At 40.3% G+C, this 20,350-nt stretch overlaps 1 protein-coding gene across 2 annotated transcripts in view; it reads left to right on the forward strand.

Moving 5' to 3' along the window:
- AFF3 (ALF transcription elongation factor 3) overlaps positions 1–20,350 on the forward strand; it is a 338,460-nt gene that overhangs the window by 29,430 nt on the left and 288,680 nt on the right. For both annotated transcript variants that reach the window (XM_063339571.1, XM_063339580.1), the window contains exon 2: positions 18,989–19,109. In XM_063339571.1, the coding sequence (XP_063195641.1) occupies positions 18,989–19,109 (121 nt within the window). The remainder of the gene's footprint in view (positions 1–18,988; positions 19,110–20,350) is intronic.

The following is a 20,350-nucleotide window of genomic DNA, read 5'->3' on the forward strand; positions in this document are numbered from 1 at the left end:
TATCCTAGCACTTAGGAACTCAGATTCAGTACACTTGTATGTTCCATACAGTGTTTCCGACTTCAACAAAATAGTGCAGCCATCATTATTTCAGTTTTAATTGATCTTGCCTCTTCCCTGCTGTTGCAAAGAGAGTAGCCTAATTACAGGGGCAGTAACAACATACTGTGGCCAGCTTTTCCTGACAATGTCCCAGCAAAGATAACTAAGTCCGTCTCGTCGGTTTCTTCTTTGGAAAAAAAACAACCCAACATTTATAGTAATCCAAGTTTTCTGAAAGCAGAGATATTCAAAACCAAGACACTTGAAGAAAGGCCAGAAGTTGCTTGTGTGTGGGCTTGATTATGTTACAAAACACTGATTTCTCCATTTTAATTATTGACTTTATAATAAAGGCACTGTTCAGAAATTTTGACTAATTACATTCATTTTCAGTTCCCATTTCTTTTAATTAGTTATGACTCAGACTTGATTTGTTATCTTACACTTCATTATTAAAGATAGCTAGCTATTGGAAATTGCCAGTGCACTTCGCATAACCTCCCCTTTCCCCGCGCCCCACACGTAAATAAAAGAGAAGGTGCTATTAATGAAAGGTCAGAGACGGTGTCCATTAAGTCAGCCTTCGTTATCAGTGACCACGTGGCGTGGATCAAGGCAACGCCAGAGCAGGGGAGGCACTAAATGTGTGAAGTCAGTCTGCAAACCTTAAAGCGTGTTAAACCCCTGCGTGAAGGTGCCTGGGCTGGTCTCAGGTGATCTTACATCAATACGGTTGATCCCTTTTCCTCTTGGAGGAGGGATAAGCTGCCATAATGTATGTTTGTCTGACTGCGAACTGACTTCATTCCCTCAGTTGATTTGCCTTGACTTTCCTGAGAACCCCTGTGAAGACAAATCTTCAATTGCAGCAGTACTTCTCTCCTCTTAACCTACAAAATAATTGCCTCAGCTGAGAGATGTCTCTGTTGTTAGCTTTTTTAAAATGCTGACTTTTTAATAGCAGCTTTTTCTGAATTACATCAGGCTTTCCATTTATACACTGTTTTCTTTTCTGCGTTGCAGTGGATTAGGAGAAGGTAGCTCTGTGGTCTTTGGCCACACCAGATACTGGCTTGATTCTCACTCGAAGTTTAGATTTTCATCGTTCTTGTTACACTCTATGTGTCAAAGAGAAATTTAACTGGGAATGAATTCCCTTTGTGGTGGAAGGTTTAAACGTGGCCCAAGCAGTCCAAAGTGCGATGATCTAAATTCATGTATTTGGTCATTATAGGTAGCACTGCTGGTAGGCAGAGCTGTGGCTCATCGTTCCGCAGGCAGCGGCTGTCCCTGTTGGGGAAGCTGTAGCCCTGTCGTAGCCGCTTTGACAGCATCGGCTGCTCTCTTTGAATGTCATACAACTGCTGTGCGCAGGCGGTGGCAGTGAGATAGTATAAATGCATTACCCTTGATGGCTGAGGGAGGCAGAGCGCCTTGCCATGTAGAACTCATGGCGGTTTCCCCCCTGGCTTGTACAAGTTCATCTTCAGTTTTATTTTTCAGAGTACTGAATTTTGTTATAAGTACTGAAATAATGTTATTCGAAAGCAACAGTATGTCGTGCTACCTGCCAATATCATTTACATAGATTAGGAGCAGCAACTGTCAATTAGAAATTGAAAACTCTTGGTTTTTTTAATCCTCGCTTCAGATTTAAAACATAATACTAGGACTGAGCTTCAGGGGAGTCATTTGTAAAGAGTTTTTATGGCTCTCCTTCTTTTTAATCTCTGAGAGTGGATAGATAATACCACTTTCACTGGAAAAAACTACTCAAAGAGTCGTATTTGTAAAGGATAAAGACGTTAACTTTTTGTTCCCCAGAAGTTTAAATTGCACTTGGTTTGCAAATTTACAAAGCGCTGTGCCATACACCAGCCTAGCTCTAGATATCTGTGGATGAGTACAGGTAGTAGTTTCACATTGTGCGGGTAACTGAGCGAGCTGAATGCATGTCTTGCGTTGATTCCGAGTTTATGAATGCTGAAGACGGTTCTCCATGTCACTGGTTTAAAATCTTTGATTAAAACCGTTGGGCTCCTTGTTTAAATAAAATGTCATTCGGGTAATCTGCAATTAGTGAATAAGCATTAGCAAAAATGGGAGAAAGCAGTGAGGTCACGTAGAAAGTGATACCCAGCCACCATATGTATTTATTAGTGTCACCTATGAAATTTATGAGGCAAAGTAGCGCTGAAAGAATTTGCTGTCTTTCTAAGCAGTGCTCATTTGAGGAATTGCCTAAGATAAATGGGTTTGGCTAATTGAATCATACACTTTCATAGTGTGCTACATATAAAACTAGACTAGGAAATAAATATAATTAAAGTAAACATGCCCTTCTAATTAGTAATTGTTTCTGCTGTTTTAAGCAAATTTCAGTGGCACAAAGTAGCTGTTCCAGTGTAAACCTAATAACGGAGGCTGTAATAACAGGTGTAAATTAACACAATGGAAAACATTTACAATGTAACATTCTAAATTAAAAATGACATTAACAAGTCTGATTTTTAAAAAGCTGTATAATTAACATTTATTCAACCCCTGACAAATTAGTGCCATACAAATACTAGATGATTTTATTTCTATCTTATAACATTTTTCATGCTTTATTTTTGTTAAACAGTAAATGGAGCAAATGTGGTTCATTTTTCCGAGAACATGTCAGATAAGGGCACCAACTAAGGAAAGGCAAAGAAAAAGAGAAAGCAAAGATACTTACCCAAAGGCATTCATTTTGTAAGTGATGTGCAGGAATTGTTTGAATACTTAACAATATCACCCCAGTCAGTGTTCTTGGTTATGTATGCTCAGAAATAAAACATCGTGAATGGTTTAAGTTTGGAGGAATGCAAGTACAAACAGAATAATATCTATTGTGCAATAAAATACTTTGATTCCCCCAAGTGCATCCTCAAAAAAACATAATGTACTGCTAAGTGCTTAGCATTGATGTTTGTCTCTACAAATAAATACTGCGAACAGTATTTTCTTTTTATGATGGCACCTAATAGAATGCCGTGAACAGGTAAGCAAAAATATCCAAACCTGTACAAAAAAAAAAAAAAAAAGGGAGAAAAAAGGTTTACCTTAATTTGTGACAAAAGATGCCATAATTTTCACATGATAGAAAATGTCTCATCAGATCCCAAAATACAGTACAGTATATCTGCACCATTCAGACAACTTGTTTTCCTCTTTCCTGATTTTTTTCTAAACCTGTAAGAGTAAAAATAGTTTGCGGGGAGCTGTAATTTTTTTCAGCTTGCCTATCAAAAGGAAATCAGCACTGTTGAATTTATTTTTTGTACAGTGTCTTCTGGTGTGTCATAAATCGCAACACACAGTAGAATTCAAATATCATGACTTCCTACTGCAAAAGTGAATTTGTTAGGCTGTAGTTGCAAATCCTGAGAAAAAGTGAAAAAGTAGTCCTTTTGGTGTACAGTCTGTGGTGAACTTAAGCTCCAGGACTCAGCTTTTGAGGTAGTTAGCTTCTTGCCGGCCGTGGTTTTCAGCCATATATCCTGGGTGTCCCCAAAGTCCACACCGATGAGAATCTTCCTGAGGTGGCTCTGAACGGCTTGTGCTTAGTGCTTGGCTTTATATTTGTACAGATGGGCATAATTAAGATGTTATTCAATTCTTCATGCCACTCACATCACCTGAAGATGTGAGGAGTTTGAGTTTGGTGACTGAGGGAGCAGTTGTGATGTTTGGTCACAAAACCATCTTGTTCGGCCCTTACCTTTCTTGTTGGTGGTAAGAGAGGATTCAGATATTTTGTGCACCACAGTACATTCCTAATAGCAAATATAAGCTGTCGCGAGTAGCAATCTTCTGCAGTTTTTAGTGTCAGAGATTGCCTTATGTTCTTGATCAACAATGCAAGGTATTTCAGAAAAGCTCTATTTGTTTTTTTCATGTCTCCCTTTGTATGCCCCGCATGCCGCTCTGACAGTTAGGCATGGTTCATTTAGAGATGGTGGAAGAGATGTTCCTGCTCTCACATCTTATAGATGGGTTTCTGAATTCAGTGACGGAAGAAAGGAAAATTTCTCTGTCCTTTAGCCCATATATTAAAAAAAATCACAACCAAAAAACTTATTCCAGTTGCTGGGCTGCATAGAACCCTGATTCCATCCCTTGGCTCTAAGGCAGGGGAAGCACGCCTAGGGCAGCCTGACAGATAAGAGTCTAACCTTTATAGCATGTATGAGTCACTCAAGATTGTGGAGCAGCTGCCCAGAAATAATCTATGTTTGATGTGTGTTACTCCTGGAAAAGTGTCTTGGTTGTTGGGGCAAACTAGTTTTACTTGGGTAAGCGCTAGCAGGCAGTTACTCATGGAGGAGAGGCATCCCATACGGGGATGTAAGGAAGCACTGTTGCTCATCTGGAAGGAGGGAAGGGAGTTGTGTTGTTCAATGGATGATCATTTCCTATTCTTGTTTATTTTGTGTATTAAACCTGGCTGAGAAGGAGAAAACTTAACAATAGCTGTCCGCTGGTGGGGCCAGGGTCGGGGGGAGGACTGAACAACCCATTCTGAAATAAAGAAGTCATGAAGCAGGCTGTGGAGTAGACAGCCAGCCTCTTCCAGCCCTTCCTTTTTTAGTTAGATAGCATTTCTAAAATCATATCTAAATCTCCTCTGCTGCAAATTAAGTCGTGTGACCTAGCAGACAGAGAAGACAATTCATCGTTGTCTGCTCTGCAACAAGTTTTTATAGGTGGGAAGATCATTATCATGTGTCTCCCACTCTTCTCTTTTCTAAATCAGACAAACCCAATTTGTCCTTTTTCATACCTCACTCCTTTATCCATCTGTCTCTTCTCTTCTGGGGTACACTGCCTCTTTCCTACAGCAGAGGTTCCCAGGCCAGTGTGTGCATTTTCCCAGTGCCCAGCTGCAGGTCAGTTTGGGATGGTTTGTGATCAAAAATACATGGGCAACAGGAACAGAGTGAAAGGAAGACCTGGAGGATAGGAGATGTTTTGTGTGCTTGGGTTGCTAAAATGGGACCCAAATGGGACCATGAATCATTCAGCAGGTTCTGCTGCTGCAGGATACTTTCCGGGTCATATCAGGTTCAGGGAACCTACTGCCTTATACCTCCTCCCAAAGCCCCATCTATTTTTCAAATGGCTGTTGTATTTTAGCTGTAAGTTCTGCGTGGCTTTGAAGCTGCATCGCAGAGAGATTGCTCCTCCTCGCAAGCTTTCGTGACAACTGGCATCAAATAGGCTACCTGATACGATGGTTCCCATATTGGAAGCGGGAGGCTGTTAACTGTATAAAGCACTTTCCAAGAATCGGCTAATGTTTGAGGGTAATGCATTTTCGCAAGCATTCGGGCAAAGTAGATTTATTAAGGGAGATGGAGTTCTGGAATTTCTGGTTTGTATCATTTGGCCCTGGGGAGATACACAGAGCAGTATGGTTTTTCTGTTTTGTGTATATAGAATGAGATATGTCATAAGATGGTAAACCTAGACTTTTAAATTGTTAGAGAACAGATTAATTTGAAATGGATAAGTTTAAATAATATTATCTTCAGCTTAATACTTATGTCTACCCAACTAGTCAGTTCCTTTTAATTTAGTGCATTATCTATTCATGGTTTCTTTCCTGAGATTCTAATAAAGTTTTCTTTTTCTTTCTTATGGTATGTCATTAGTATCAAATTAGGTAGGGTAGATCTTCTCGTGTCAGAAACAGCAAAATGTTATTTAGGATTACACAAAAACTTAGAAATCTTTGACAAACCTTTGTCATTGAGATACTAAGATACTATTTTGGTTCACAGCAAAACAGAACATGGGTATTACAATTATTTCACAGTTTTCCAAGAAACGGTCCCAAATTTAGAATTGAACAAATTCACTGAGCTTATTTTCTCTTATTGGTATTAAAAAAAACAACAAATGGACTATCTTTACATACGTCTTTTGCTTTCCATTACCTAGAAGGAAACAATTCTCTGCCATTTCCTACGTTACCAAGAAGCTATATCAGAATTCCTGCTGAGGAAAGTTTTAAGGAAGGCTAAATGTAGTAGCAGTTTTCTGCTTAACACGGCATGCTAGCAACAAAATATTCTCTTGCTAATAACAGCTTCTGTTTATTTTTTGCACTGGGATATTCCAGTTACCAAGTGTGAATTATGCCGTGCTTTGTTTGGTTTCAAATAAAAATCAAGTTCGCCCGCAGTGGTCTTGTTCCGTGCTCTCTCCCACCCTCATCCATGTCATTTTCTCCCCCGCAGTGGGCCCATCCAGCAGGGCTGGGAGGGGACGGCCAGCAGCTCTTTCACCTTTCTGTTCAGCGCTATTTCAGGTTTCTGCCAGCAATTAACACTGGTGGAGTAACTCCGCCGTTCGCTTGTGTGACAGCCCGCTCCGGGAACACCACCTCTCCAATGTGCAGAGATGTGCTGGCTTTCGGCGGGGAAAAAAAAACCAACAGTGCTATTAGATCTACCAGGGTCATCCTGTGCCTTTAAAATGTTAAACACCTTCCACGAGGTTCACATGTTACTTCTTAACAAGAAGTTGGGTATCTACTGCGGGGGTTTTGATTGCCATCACTTGTAAGGCTGGAGAGCCTGAGAGCATGTGAGCAGCTAAATCCAAACTGCATGATGAGCATTCTTACAAGTGCCGGATTTTTAGCACTGTGAAGATGAGTTTCAGTGAACTTCATGGATAGCGGTGAGGGCAGAGCTTGCCTTGTCTTCAAAATCCTATCCGTTCCCATCCTTTCCCATGCCTAGAGGACTGTGGGATCATAGGTTGATAATCTGCCAGTGCAAAGATGCAAGATGGGTTCCTTCTGTATGGATTTTTTTTTAACATTGCAAAAGATCTCCTATCTTAAGCATCACGACATTGTTGGCTTTTCTGAACTGGAAAATCAGGAGAATTTCCTTCAGCCTTGTTTTTTCCCCCAACCCCCTCCTTTTTTAAAAAATGTGTGTTTTAACTCTTTTTGGTTATATTCCATTACCCTGCTGAAACGGGAGAAAATGAAATTATGGCATTTTCTTCTGCACAACCTGTCAGAGAAGGATTTTAGTCCTCCTAATTTTTTGTCATGAAACTTCCTGGGAGGAACGTGGGCTTCCTGGGAGGACACACAAATTTGATGTTTTTGAATGCTGGAATGAGAAAAGGTCAAACTGAAGTCCAGTGTTTTGAAACGTTGAAGAAATTTGCAGGAAAAATGACCCAGAGATTTCTAAGCTTCCTAGCATAATAAAACGGGATCTTTGCTACAGAAAATTCAAATAAAAATGTTGTAGATATCTCCCAAACCCATGCTTTTAGAATAATACATACAATTTAGATCCCTCCTCATGCTTTTACAACAACATCTAGAATTTAGATACCTCTTACCACTTTCGAAATGAAAGACTGCATAATTTTACACCTTATACTGTGCAGGTAAATGATGCCCTTATAATTTGCTGTGACACGAATACGCACTTGTGAACTCAGACTTCGGTAAAAATAGAACATTTCTCTCTTACAAGCTTTTGTTGTTGCTGCTAAAGCTAAAATTTGCTGAGAAAAAGTAAGACAGGGCAAGGCAGCCGCGAGAGAGTGAGGGGACGATGTATCCGACTTGGTCAGGTCACTCGCTTTCCCACTTGGGACTGGAACCGGGCTGACCCCCTCCAACAGGCAGCATCTGCCTCTGGCACCGTCCCTGCACAGGCATGAGCTTCTGGGTAATTTTTTTGTCATTTTTATGTCATTTCCTTCAGGTTTGGAAATATTTAAAGACTTTTTAACCTTGAAAGTGAGGCACTCAGTCACGCTGTTTCTGCGGGTTAAAATACAGGAGCTTATTTTGCACTTTATTATGTTTAGGGTTTTGCATTCCTGACATGTTACATTTTGTTTTGGATTTGTGGCATGGCCATGTCACCACCACTCTTAAGCTAAAGCGGAGCGTCAGGAGAGGCACAAACAGCAACAACAAAAAAGATAAGTTTGTTTCAATTCTTTTTTTTCTATAATGAGAGAGAAAATACCTCACTTCCCATCGCATACCCACGGTAGGAGGGGAGCGCATGGGTGCTTCTCTCTGCAGCTCTGAGGGCAGGCAGCATGAGTTACGATATAGTCGTCTTCGTAGGCAGAATGAATTGGGACCTGTACGTGTAAGCAGCTTACGTGGATTACACCAGTCACAGGGCATCGAACTTTTTCATCATTTTAACATGTGTGCATTTTTAGTCATGTATGAGCACAAGTTATTCTTTCATGCACGGGTATGCTGGTTTTGGCTAACTTCTCTTCCTAATGTTGACTGCGTATTCCTCGGGGCTACGTGTCCAAATACGACAGACAGAAGCAAGGAAGCAGACAGGCAGACAGGGGAAGCAGGACATATCGAGTAAGAAACGAAGTCATATAGTTTTGTGTGCTGTGCACTTCTCTTGTGCAGGTTCCAAGGATGTGGTGATGTTGTTATTTGGTCAAGCATAAACCTCAGGTCCAGTTTACGTTCTCCATTTTCAGAAGAAAGAACAGGGAAGAAATTTGCATTTTGCTGGAGTTGAAATGTATACAATGTATTTTAGAGAAGGTAGCTAGCTGTGTGGTGCAATGCAGTATGTTTGGCTAGTACTATTTTCTTGTGAAAGGAGAGTTAAACATCCTCTGTGTAAGCATTTTTTCACTGTTTGCAGCTTAAAGTTACATATTAACCACAATTTTCTTAGGTACTTGAACCCAGACTTCTTACAGCAGTCCTTTTTGTTCTAGGAAAGCAAGATGTTTCTGTAGGCACTAGGTAGATAGATTTAGATTGTGATTTAGGTTTAGGTTTTTATACGTACATCTCTCTCGTTCCATTTTCTAAATGTTCTACCTCAATTGAGCAGAATGAAGATGGAACCTTGTAATTCCCCGTAATAAGATTTTATGCTTATAGACTCTGATACAAACAAACTATTGCTAAAAACAATCACAGTTTCTTTATGTAGTGAGCTACATTTCAGGTGTTCATATAAGCAAAAGCACAGATTTTAGCGGATTTATTATTTGGGCATTTACAGTGGCTGATTCTTTTTGTATTTGTACAGCTGGCATAGAGTTTAACTACTTTGGTTGTGGCTTTATCTTCATGTGCCGTTATTAACATCATCCAAATTTATTTTTGTCATGTAGACAAGCAAACATACATCTATTTAAAACTCAGTTCAGCCTTACCTGTATGTAGTGATGGCTCGTCTGTAATATATAAAATGCTATGATAAGGTCTCCATCTATCCACAAAATATGAAAGAACGATAAATTAAAGCAAGGCATCTCAAAACATATCGATTCTATTTCTACAGAAACCAAACTCAGTGACTGTCCGCTGAAGATCCCAAGAAATGATTTTCTGCAAATGCATAAAAATCTGATGACTTATGCACTGACTTGTTCATTATTTTTTTTTTTTCACACCGGGGCTGTTGTGTGGTTTCCATAATGCTGTAAATCACGATTAAACACATAAAAAAGATTGTCACCCAAGATCCATTTTAAGCCAAGTGAAACATAATACAATATAAAATTTACATCATTTTCTTGATTGACCCTGATGAACCTTCAGTCATTATCCATTATAGTAACAGCAAATTGGAAATGTTGCTTTGTTAATAAAACATGTATAGACGTTTTCATGAGTCATAGATTTGATGGTTACTAACAGCTGACACATTCCTAATGAAATACTGTGCTTTGGCTTTCTGTGAAAGTACAATAGTACAGGAAGCTGCAGTCCTGTGTCCTGTACTTCAGTGCTGTATTTTGCTGCCTTTTGGACTTCAGATGGTTTTGAATGTTGGTCTAAAATCAAGTGCACGGAATATAAATATAGGCAAGAGTTTTCACAACCTTTACATTTAGGTACTGAATCGCTGTGTGTCTTTCGTTCATGTTTCATAGGGGTTCTTCGCAGCACCGAGAGCATTTAACAACTTAAATTAAAACTACTCGTCTTTCTCATTCATGGAAGTCTGTAAAGTTATGCTTCTTTTCCTGCTGTGCCAGGAATGTTTTCTGATAGACGCTGCCGTTATCTCTGTAGTGGCAAAGTGCTCTGAGATCTGGCCTTAACGATTCATTACAACCTTTGCTACTCTAAGTCAAGTTGCACCAGGGTGAATAGCGTGGTAACATTTTTCTACCAGTTACAGAGCTTTCAACTTTTGTGTGCTATGTGAAGTATACCTCGGTGTACTCAATCCTGCAATTAGTTGTGGGTAGCTGGGTCGCTGTTCAGAGCCCCGTGGAAAGAACAGGCTATTTAAGTTGCTAGAGAAGAATGGGAGCAAGGAGGTGGTTTTTTTCTGAAAAAGGGCTTTTTTCAAGAAAAAGATCATCGAGGCAAAACATAATTTTTCACAATTTTCAGGATACTTGTTTTCATTTTTTTTTTACCACCGAAACTAGCACTGAAGATCTTTATTGACCGAAATCCAGTTTTCAGCAAACACATCAATACAAAGCTCAACAAACATTTTGAATAAAGTATTAAACACTTGCTGCAAAATGTCAAATAGATTTTTAAAAGGCCAGATTTTTTTCATTGCGTTTAAAATGATCAGAGCATCGCTAGAAATCACTCAATGATAGGAGTAAATTCATTTTGTTGCCACATTCAGTCCGTAAACTCTTCAGGATATGCACCAAGACTATATGAATAATTCGCCTATGTGTGCAGGTCCTCTACAGTCATGAGCTGGATGGCTGATCAAAAAAACGCAACCTATCATTTTTGACTAATTATGACTATAAGGAACCTAAAGAAGAAGTTTCAAGGAAAAAAAACCACACAAGCTTGGCAGATGATAACTGGAAGAGTTTCCCATGCATAAGGATGCCATGGAAAACAGAAATCCTTGTGGAGAAAAACAGACAAGTGGGGCGTTGTGGCTGGTATCTCTGGCATGGAAGCAATGTAAAAAGAAACCAGATCAGATATAGGTATAACCGAGTTAGATAAGGCTGTGTGAATCCAGGGAATTCAGCAGTGTTATGTTAGGCAGAAAAAAAGATTTCTTATTTATCCCCTCAGCTCTTGTGTTTTTGAATTACAACATAAAAGTAACATTAACAAAATCAAATGAAAGGGCTTCACTGTGCTTTGTCTGGTTTGTGCTCTCCAGTCTTGGTAATTTTTCTGTTTCCACTTGGAAAATATGGATGAGGATACAAATGGAATACTTTCCCGTATCTCATCTACAGTGTCTATTTCTTGTCAGCTAGTATCTCCATTTAATTTCTGGAGATTTTAAATATCATCTTGAATTGTGGAGAAAAAGAAACACCCGTTCCAGGTGTAAGGTTACTAATAGTGTTGAATTTGTAACTTGAGAATGTACTTTCAAACAATATATTGTTACAGCAGTGCAGAATTAAAAGTAATAGTGATGTTCTTTATCAGGGATAATGGTTTTAAACTGAAAGAGCGGAGATTTAGGTTAGATATTAGCAAGAAATTTTTCACTATGAGGGTGATGAGACACTGGCACAGGTTGCCCGGAGAAGCTGTGGTTGCCCCAACCCTGGAAGTGTTCAAGGCCAGGCTGGATGGGGCTTTGAGCAGCCTGGTCTAGTGGGAGGTGTCCCAGCCCAGGGCAGGGGGTTTGGAACTAGGTGATCTTTAAGGTCCCTTCCAACCCAAACCATTCTGTGATTCCATTATTCTGTTTCTAGCTTGGCTCAGTGACATTATTAGATCTTCATCCATCTTTGGCATTTTTGCTAGCAGTTTTAGGGTTATAAAAGAGAGCATCAGCACTTAATAGCAAAAAGAAAATGGCAAGGCATTGAATATAGAATTACCCATTAATACTGAATGGTGAATTTTTTGGTAACTGTGTATACTGTAAGTATGGACTGGTAGATTTTTATCATGTGATGAAGTTATTTTTCCTGAAACTAAAAATAAAAATGGAATTATGTCTCAATTTCTCTCATTGGGCATAACTTCACTGAGGGAAGAAAATGTGCATGTTTTGTCTGTAGTGGAGCTGGAAGAGGTGCTCTTGTACAAGCAGATGTTGAACTAAATTGGATTTTTTTTTAATGTTCCTCTGTTGCGATGTTTACTGCTCTGGCTCAACAATCTAGATCCCAGCCTCAATTGCAACCCTTCATTTTCTCAATATTTCAATACATATTTAAAAGGCAGTCAGGTTGCATGCAAAGCGCTCGCATTTTGTGAATGTCAGATGTGAGCGCCAGTAAGGTAATAACTGTGCCCACAATTAGTCTTTCCTTGGCTCCTCTGGTTTGCCCAGCGTGAGCCCTCAGAAGACCTGCCTTGACCACTCAGGTGCTGCTTTTGCAGATATGATATGTATATACATCCTTCGTCTGGTAGACGTGATACACCTGCCCCTGAAAATACAGCTCCCAGTTTTCGGACTCGGAATTTCCAGGCAGATAATTAAAGCAATCTCGCACCTTCCAGCCGGCACCTGCCGCTGCGCGAGCGGCCAGCGCGGCTCGGCTCCCCCTGATCATATTCATGTTTGGACGGTAGTGTTTCATGGTTAATACAAATCATAAACAGGCTGTAAAAGCTGAAGCCTCAATGAATCCTAGCTTTCAAATTGCTGGAAGCTAAAGTTTTAAAACTGATACTGCAAAGTGAAAAATGAAATTTAACCAGGCATTTTGGTGAAGGAAAAATAATTTATTGGATGTAGGATGAAAAGCTGTGAGAGTAAACATCAATCTCATCTTAGACACATGTCATTGATTGATGTTTGCTCTGTGCTGCTGCCTGGAGGTAAACTCTTTGAAATAGCAAAGTAGGTACTTTATCTGTCTGTGGATGGGAGCACAGTTTGTTAAGTTACTGCTTTTTTGAGACCCTGCTACATCTTTATGTTCAATCAAAGTGAAAACAGTAAATCAGAGTAATTGCTTTACCCCACGGCATTTCTGTTTGTAAATGGGAAAAAATACTGTAAAAATCCTCAAATTAACTTCTGCTGTTTAAGCTAGATAAAAAGTCTGAAAAAGACGGTTTCAACCTAGGAAGGTATTTTATTGATTATGCCACTTGTTCATCAAAGGCACTCCCTTCGTTATAATCGAACCAATAGTTCAAATGTCATTAGGGAAAACATTGAATGCTCAAAAATGTAAGGTTGCCATCTCAAAGAGCTCCCCATAACCCATTCCCAATTAGTTCCCAAACAGGCATTGTTTATCCTCAGCTGAAAATGGAACTGGTACCAAGAAACTGGCCAGGGAAAACCATAGACAAGAACAGTAAAATCGAAAACAGGCATTAAATGATAGCGTTTCCATGTTAAGCACAGCAATTCAGCAAGAAAAATAACCTGAATTGTTGTAATTGAATTGTCAGAATTAAGACTGTTTTCTAAAAATGTTTGGGGCTATTGCCTTTACAAGGTCTCAGGCTGATTAGTCCTTTTGTATTTTAAAATACGTCAGACATCTGGGAATGATGGCACATTTAAATTCAGAATTCAGTTTCCATTCTGAATTCAGTTTCATAATCACTGTCCTGCATCAGCGTTGGACTGGTTTTTTATTGTGTTGTATAAGGTTTTCCCTGGGGTTACTCTATTTAGCTGCTTTGGCATAAATGTGGTAATTCGGGGGAGAATTAAACTATTAAATATTTAAGAAATTGTCCTCACTTCCGCCTGAAATTTAGTATATTGACGCGTGTGCCAGATCACAATTTGTGGGGAAACGTTGAGAATAATCATTTTTAAATTTATTTTCTTGACATATTGCCTGTTTTTCATAGTTTTGAAGCAGTTCCAACTTTGTTCATAATTCAGAAATGACTGTGTGCTAAAATTTAATTTCAAAGATATATGTGTCCTCACAGAAAACTTGCTCACGGGTCTAGTTTTACTCTTGAAACACGCGTATCTTTTGGTCAACTATGGTGTGGGTTGTGTTTTTCGGTTGGTTTTTTTTTTTTTTTTTTTCCTGTTTGTTTGGAACATGATCAGCTCTGTCTGCTCCCAGGGGATATTCAGGGGCTCCACCTGGCAGCTTGGGGATGGTACCATTTCCACGATGCTGGGAGTGGCTTGTGCGGCCCGATGGTGTTTTGTACGGAGCCTCTTAATCTGATGGAGGAAGAAGGGGTGGCTTGGGCACAGATGAGGAAGTTGACAAAATCTGGGAAAGAAGCTCAGCCCTTGCAAATGGGATATAGGTCTTCCCTGGCAAAGACCTGCCAGGAGCCCCTGGGAACTGTGTTTTTGGCAGTTTAAGGAATCACAGCATGTTAGCATGAGGCCTCAGCTCTGCTTTTGTTATTAATACATCTAGGCTTCAGGTTCTGAAAGTTTTGTGCGAAGTGCCACGCATAGCTGCTGGGGTGAAGGAGATCAGCCTCCTGGGTCAAAAACATTAACTGCGAATAAACAAGCTGCTCCTGCTACATCTGCATCACAATATTTGTGTGCGTGGGGAGGTAGAAGGAAGGTGTGTGTGGGGGGGTGTGTGTGTTGCAAAGCCCTCACGATTCAGAGAATAATGAACTAAATCTTTGGACTGGAAAATGATATTGGGAGGCCTGGAAAGGCAAAGGTGAGATTGCAGGTTACTGCAAAGTATAACGAGCTCAGTAATTGTCACCAGGTGTGTGTACAGGCGCGGTAACGCCTTCCTTTGTCGTGTTGGCAGGGCAGTCTGAGTCACTGCCCCCTTCCTTTGGCCAAAAAATAAACTGATGCGAGGCAAGAGGAGCACCAGCAATCTCACCCTCAATTTACCTACCCGTGTCTTTTGCAGCCTCAAAGATGCCAGCTGTTATGAGGATGCTGATCTCGTAGCAAAATAACGGTATCCTTCCTGAATCTCCCTGTAGTGATGTGGCAATTCTGTGGTTTCTGAAAAGGTCAAGCAGCGTTGTTAATGCACACCGTATGTCTGCGAAGGCGTGTAATTCCTCAGTGAAGGTGCAGTGCTTTAGTTTGTGGGAAAGGACCACTTCCTCTGAATGTAAAACTTGGTCGTTCTGAAACTGAAGGACAGGAGAATACATTGGTGCATCGTCTCCCCCCAGTTCATCATGGAGATTAGACCTTTTTATTGGAGTTGTTCCAAGTGGTGATGTCTGAGGGAGGTAAATTGGGTCAGAAATAGTGTGCTTTAAAAAAAAAAAAAAAAAGAGAGAAGAAAGAAACAAAAGGAGACTCTTCAACGCTTAAAACTTTAGGCTTTTTATATGATTACTTTCAGCCTAGCTTGAGACTACATAACTCTTTGGAGTTTGTAGGAGATTAAATCCAGTCCCAGGTTTTTCAGGTAAGGTTATTGCTCTGCTCCTTGGCTGTCCCCTGAGCCAGCTCTGTCTATTTCTAATTAAGGACTAAAGGAATGTTCCTTCTGATGTCAGGAGTAGCGTGAAGAAAGCTATGAGCATTTCTGTCGGTACTGTGGGGAGGCTGGTGCCACAGCCACCCTCCCATCAGGCACCAGCGTGCCTGGGCTCTCGTCTTCAGGCACGTCTCATGGGGAGCCACGCTCACCTAGCGCACAGCCAAAGAGTGGGTAGCCATCAAGGTAATCTTCCAAAAGGCATCACAACAGATCGAAATTTATTAAACATACCTACTCCGAGAAGTTTGTCAATCCATTGGTACTCTGATCTGTAAAACATCCGAGAGTGAAATTATTCGAAGTACCCTAGAAGAGGCAGAGAAGGTAGGGCTGCTGTGACTGTGTGGTGGTGATGGTGTGCTGAAAGTGCTTTGAGCCTGAGACACTGGTATTTAGACATAATTCATTGGTAAGTCCAGTATGTGTCTTGGCAGATCTTAGGGATGTGATAAATCACAGTCTGGTTTTAAACCAGTGTGCTAAATTCAAGATAGTGTAATTGTTATAATACAACTTTTATTCATATATAACTTTTGCAAGTGTTTGTCTTGTTGCTCATGCTTCAGTTCATGTCAGTTTAAGCATGAATTTGAAACAGATGCAGCATTTCAAAAATAACAATATACCATTTAAAAACAATTAAAATTCATTCTTTTGGAGTTTGACCTGTATGGAACAAATATAAATGACACTGACTTTTGAGAGATGAATGATTGCGTGTTCTTTGGTTTCCAAGTCTTGCAAAACTGCTTCAGCATTTTGACCCATACTGACAAAACTCTTCATCAATAAACTGATGTGCGAGCCTGCATATAACATATATACATGCATACATCACCCATATACGCACACATGATCCAGTGAGGAAAAAATCTTGAGATTTTCATGAACTTGTTCTTCATGGTTTAGCTGTAGAAAAGACACACACTGTAAAGAATTAAAAAGGTACGTGTACATCTGTGATTGTTTTAAATTACAAATTTTTAAAAAAAAAAAAGAAAGAAGGAAGAAAACTATTAAAAAGAATAATTTTCCATTAACTGAAGTGTTTGCAATAAAGACAATTATAGCAGTTGGCAGTATTTTCCTGGAACCAAAATAAATAAATACATTTGGCGACATACGTTCAAGGAAATGTGATTGTTGCAATGTTCATGCAAATAAGGAGCAGCCTCACAAATGCTAGAGATTTTGCCATCTGGTATTACCAAAGGAATACATTCTCAACTTGTAGCTCTTCCTGACTTACTGCTTATAGCTGGCATATCAGGCATTGTCACACAGTTTTGCCATTTGCATAATCATTTTGAATTATTGCAGGTTGTACATTGCATTGCCAACAGTGAACTTCTCACTCGGGAAGGGGGTTCAGAGATCTGATGACTTGTACGTCTTCATCAAATATGTCTCCATCAAATATGTCTCCATCAAATAAAGGGATAAAAATGTCCTTCCACTTTAGGAGTATCACACCAGTGCAGTTTTAAATTTCTGTGAGGCCTAGTGAAGAATGTTGCACTTGTTTACTTCCTAGAAACCGTGTGGAAATCAGTATTATAATTAATCTCAGGGGAGCTGCCCATCTCTATTTGACTGCAGGTGAGAGTCCAACGCAAAGCGTCTCAAAGAGTCTGGTTCTGGATGGGGAAATGTGCCTGATGATGAACTTATAACTTGATCCCTGCAACTCCAGAAAAACCCAACCTAACAACAACTATTCAGGGTGGCAGAAAATCTACGTTAAGACACGGAGGTTGTTGTTAGGAAGTCTTTCACCCTGACTTAATTCATGGGAGTACGCTCAGATAGCATGGTGTAGTAACTGAGGACCACTGCTTGCCCAGCAGTAAATGAGAACTGCTCTGCCTCTGGCCTCGGCAGCATGTGCAGCAGATGATCTCTGCTCACAAGGACCCCGTGGGGAGGCCTTCGTCATCCTCGTCTTCCTGGAGGAAGGCATTTTTCAGGCCCAAAACTCCACCCCTACAATTGCCTCCTTATTAGACTGCTTTTCAAAGAGAGGGTGTTGGTGTGGATAACATGTATCGCTCATGAAAAATAGGTAATAAAACCTCAAAAACCTCATCCACCTGTACATGGAATAAACAAACTGGTGGTTGGAAGCTACCTCCAACCTGGTCTACCGAAACTCTGTGCTTCACAATAAACCCCCATGTTTGAGGGCCCTGCTCAGCATTTGGCATCTGCCCTCAGACCCATCAGAAGGGTACTCCGTGCCCCAGTTCGAGTTAGCAGCGTTGACAAGTAAACATGAGATTCTGCATTCGTTTGGTGACTGCTAAGGCATTGTTTTTAAACAGTAGTAGTTGTCTAACATATCCTATGTATTTTCATTCATCGCTCTCAAGTCTTGAATTAGAATCAGATAGCTGTTGGCCTTTTGACTGCCTTGCCTGAGGCATACTAGGTAACGTCACGTGGGCAGCCGATGCAACATATGTTTTGCTAACCGGGAAGCTGGTTAGCAAGACAACCTTTCTCTTATTAACACATGGTGCACTTACACGGCGTTAATATATACTTCTACTTTACAGATTTACAGTGCCAGAAGAAAGGCATTAGCTGAGCTAGGCAAAATAGGCAATCAGCATACTCGTCATTGTCCTGAAATAACACGTAAACCTTGTTAGGCACATCGGTTCCCTTTGTGAGGAGAATAAAACATAACAGACTGCAAATGTGCAACCCTGTGTTGTTCTGGGGAAATTCAGGGAAAAGATTCTCTGGTTTATGTTGTCATGCATTAAACTAGAATTGTGGGAAAAAAAAAAGTTATTTTTTATTCTGGATGTCTATATTGGAGACTAGTTAATTTCTAAAAATTAATACTCTTGTGTAATGCAGTGATTTTATTCTCTCTCCAGCTACACTCTACCAGCCATACATACGCTATCGTGCCAGTATTCATTTATTCATGCTCTGAAGTTGTGATAGTGTCAAATCCATCAGAAAGAGGAATTGTTTCAGTAGTAGTTTCACGACTTGGCTGATTAACAGAGATCAGAAGAAGCAGCCTAACTGTGGAAACCACTACAGCATGTAGTTTTAACAGCTCTTTAGGGAGCTAGTTAATGAAAGAATCACTACAGAAACACATCCATGTGAAAAAAGGAGCATTCTCATACAACACTCAGAGGATATGTCATAAGTGGAAATATGTTCATAATTTCTATTTACTCATAGCTGTAATTACCATCTGCCTTAAGAGTACTTTCAGTCTTTGTCAAAGTTACTTAGATATTTCCTTTGTCACGTTTCAAGCAGAGGAGTTCTGCACAGAGTAGATCCTGCCCTGTGATTTCTTTTTTATTCTTCTGTAAGAATTTAATTATCTATTCTCTGTGTGAAGAAAGCACCAGCATTCCCAGAGACCTGAGCCTCCCCAGCCTGCTTGGACTGGCATTCATCTGATTCATGTTTTTGCTTATTTTTGCCATCTGTCTGCAAACCAGAGTTCTTCGCTTTTAAATTCACGCTGGTTTATATGTTGCCCGCTAATTTTTAACTCTTAAAAAGCTCTTCCTCTTTTTTGCTGCAGTGTCTACGAGCCGGATAGAAACGTACTGCGAAGGAAAGAATGGGAAAGGAGAAATCAGGAGGCCCAGCAGGAGGATGGCGCGTTTAACACGAGTTACTCCCTCTTCAGTGAACCATACAAGGTAGATGCTTCCCAGCTGGGCGGCTCATTTATTTATTATTTTTTATTCCACAGTACAAAAATGCAGCCTGCAGAAGGCATTGTCCAGGTTTCAGCACCCTCCCACAAGCGCTAGCCTCACAAAATTCGCAGAGGACATTTATGGTTCATTGAGAATCAGTTTTTATATACGTGTGTGTGTGAAAATATATATATATATATATATGTATAAAAAATATTAAAAAAGCTTCTTATAATGTTCAGCAGCACACGAGAATGAAATAAACTAGAAATATCCTAACAATATTTGAGCTGGAATTAAAACTAGGAGGTGAAGGTGACGGTGCCCTGTTTTTGCAACACTTAGAAAAAAACAATTGTGTTAGAATCGTGTGTGAAGGTCAAGCGATACAGTAAACATTATGCTCTGGCCAAGGTTAATGCAATGAAATATCTTGGTGTTTGCTTTTTTTTTTTTTCCTGTAAGCATTACCAGCAAAATTTGTCTGCTAGACATGTTTTGCGCTCACCAAAGGCAGAAGTAACTTACAGGTCTCAACTCCCTGTTTTATTCCTCATGGTAACAGTAGCGTGATGAGGCACAACCATTTCTCCCCACTCCTTGTTAGAAGAATCAAGCAAGTTCTTCTGCACTTTGCAGAAGCCTGCAAACCAAGCCCTTGTGAACAGGACCAGAGAGCGGTATCCCATGGGGGCTGCTCCTCTCCCCCAGCTAGGCTAGTGACTTCCCCTGCATGCATCAAAACATCATCATGTACCATCTACTGTGCCCTTCCAGTAATGTCCCAAGTTACCGTTACAGCCACCATGTTGTGAAGCCTTTCCCTCCACGCAGCATCACTTCTCCTTGATGCTTTGGGTGCTTTAGTGCTGCTTTCCAGGAGTCCTATGTGGGACCTGGCACTTGGCTTCTGCACCTGACTTCTGCGCTTCCATGTTTCTGCCCGTGCTCCAGGGTCAGCTTTTAGCTTGCTGTTTTTCCAGATTGTTGTTTCTTTCCAGTCCCTAATAAAAAAGAAAGATCTGCCACTTTCAAACCATGTCCCTTGATAGAAGACAGCTCTGTCTGCCTTGAAGCTGACCTCCAGCTGCCCGAATTTCAGATTCATTACAAAGGCGTTTAGAAACCATGGGAAATGTCTTGAACTCCTCAAGGGTCTACTTGAAATGTCTACTGTGAGACCAGTCAAGGGCTAATCCATGGGAAAAAGCCTGAAAAGCTTAAGTCAGCCGTGTCTTGGC

This window comes from Chroicocephalus ridibundus, chromosome 1 (genome assembly GCF_963924245.1).
Source record: "Chroicocephalus ridibundus chromosome 1, bChrRid1.1, whole genome shotgun sequence".
Classification (NCBI taxonomy): Eukaryota; Metazoa; Chordata; class Aves; order Charadriiformes; family Laridae; genus Chroicocephalus; species Chroicocephalus ridibundus.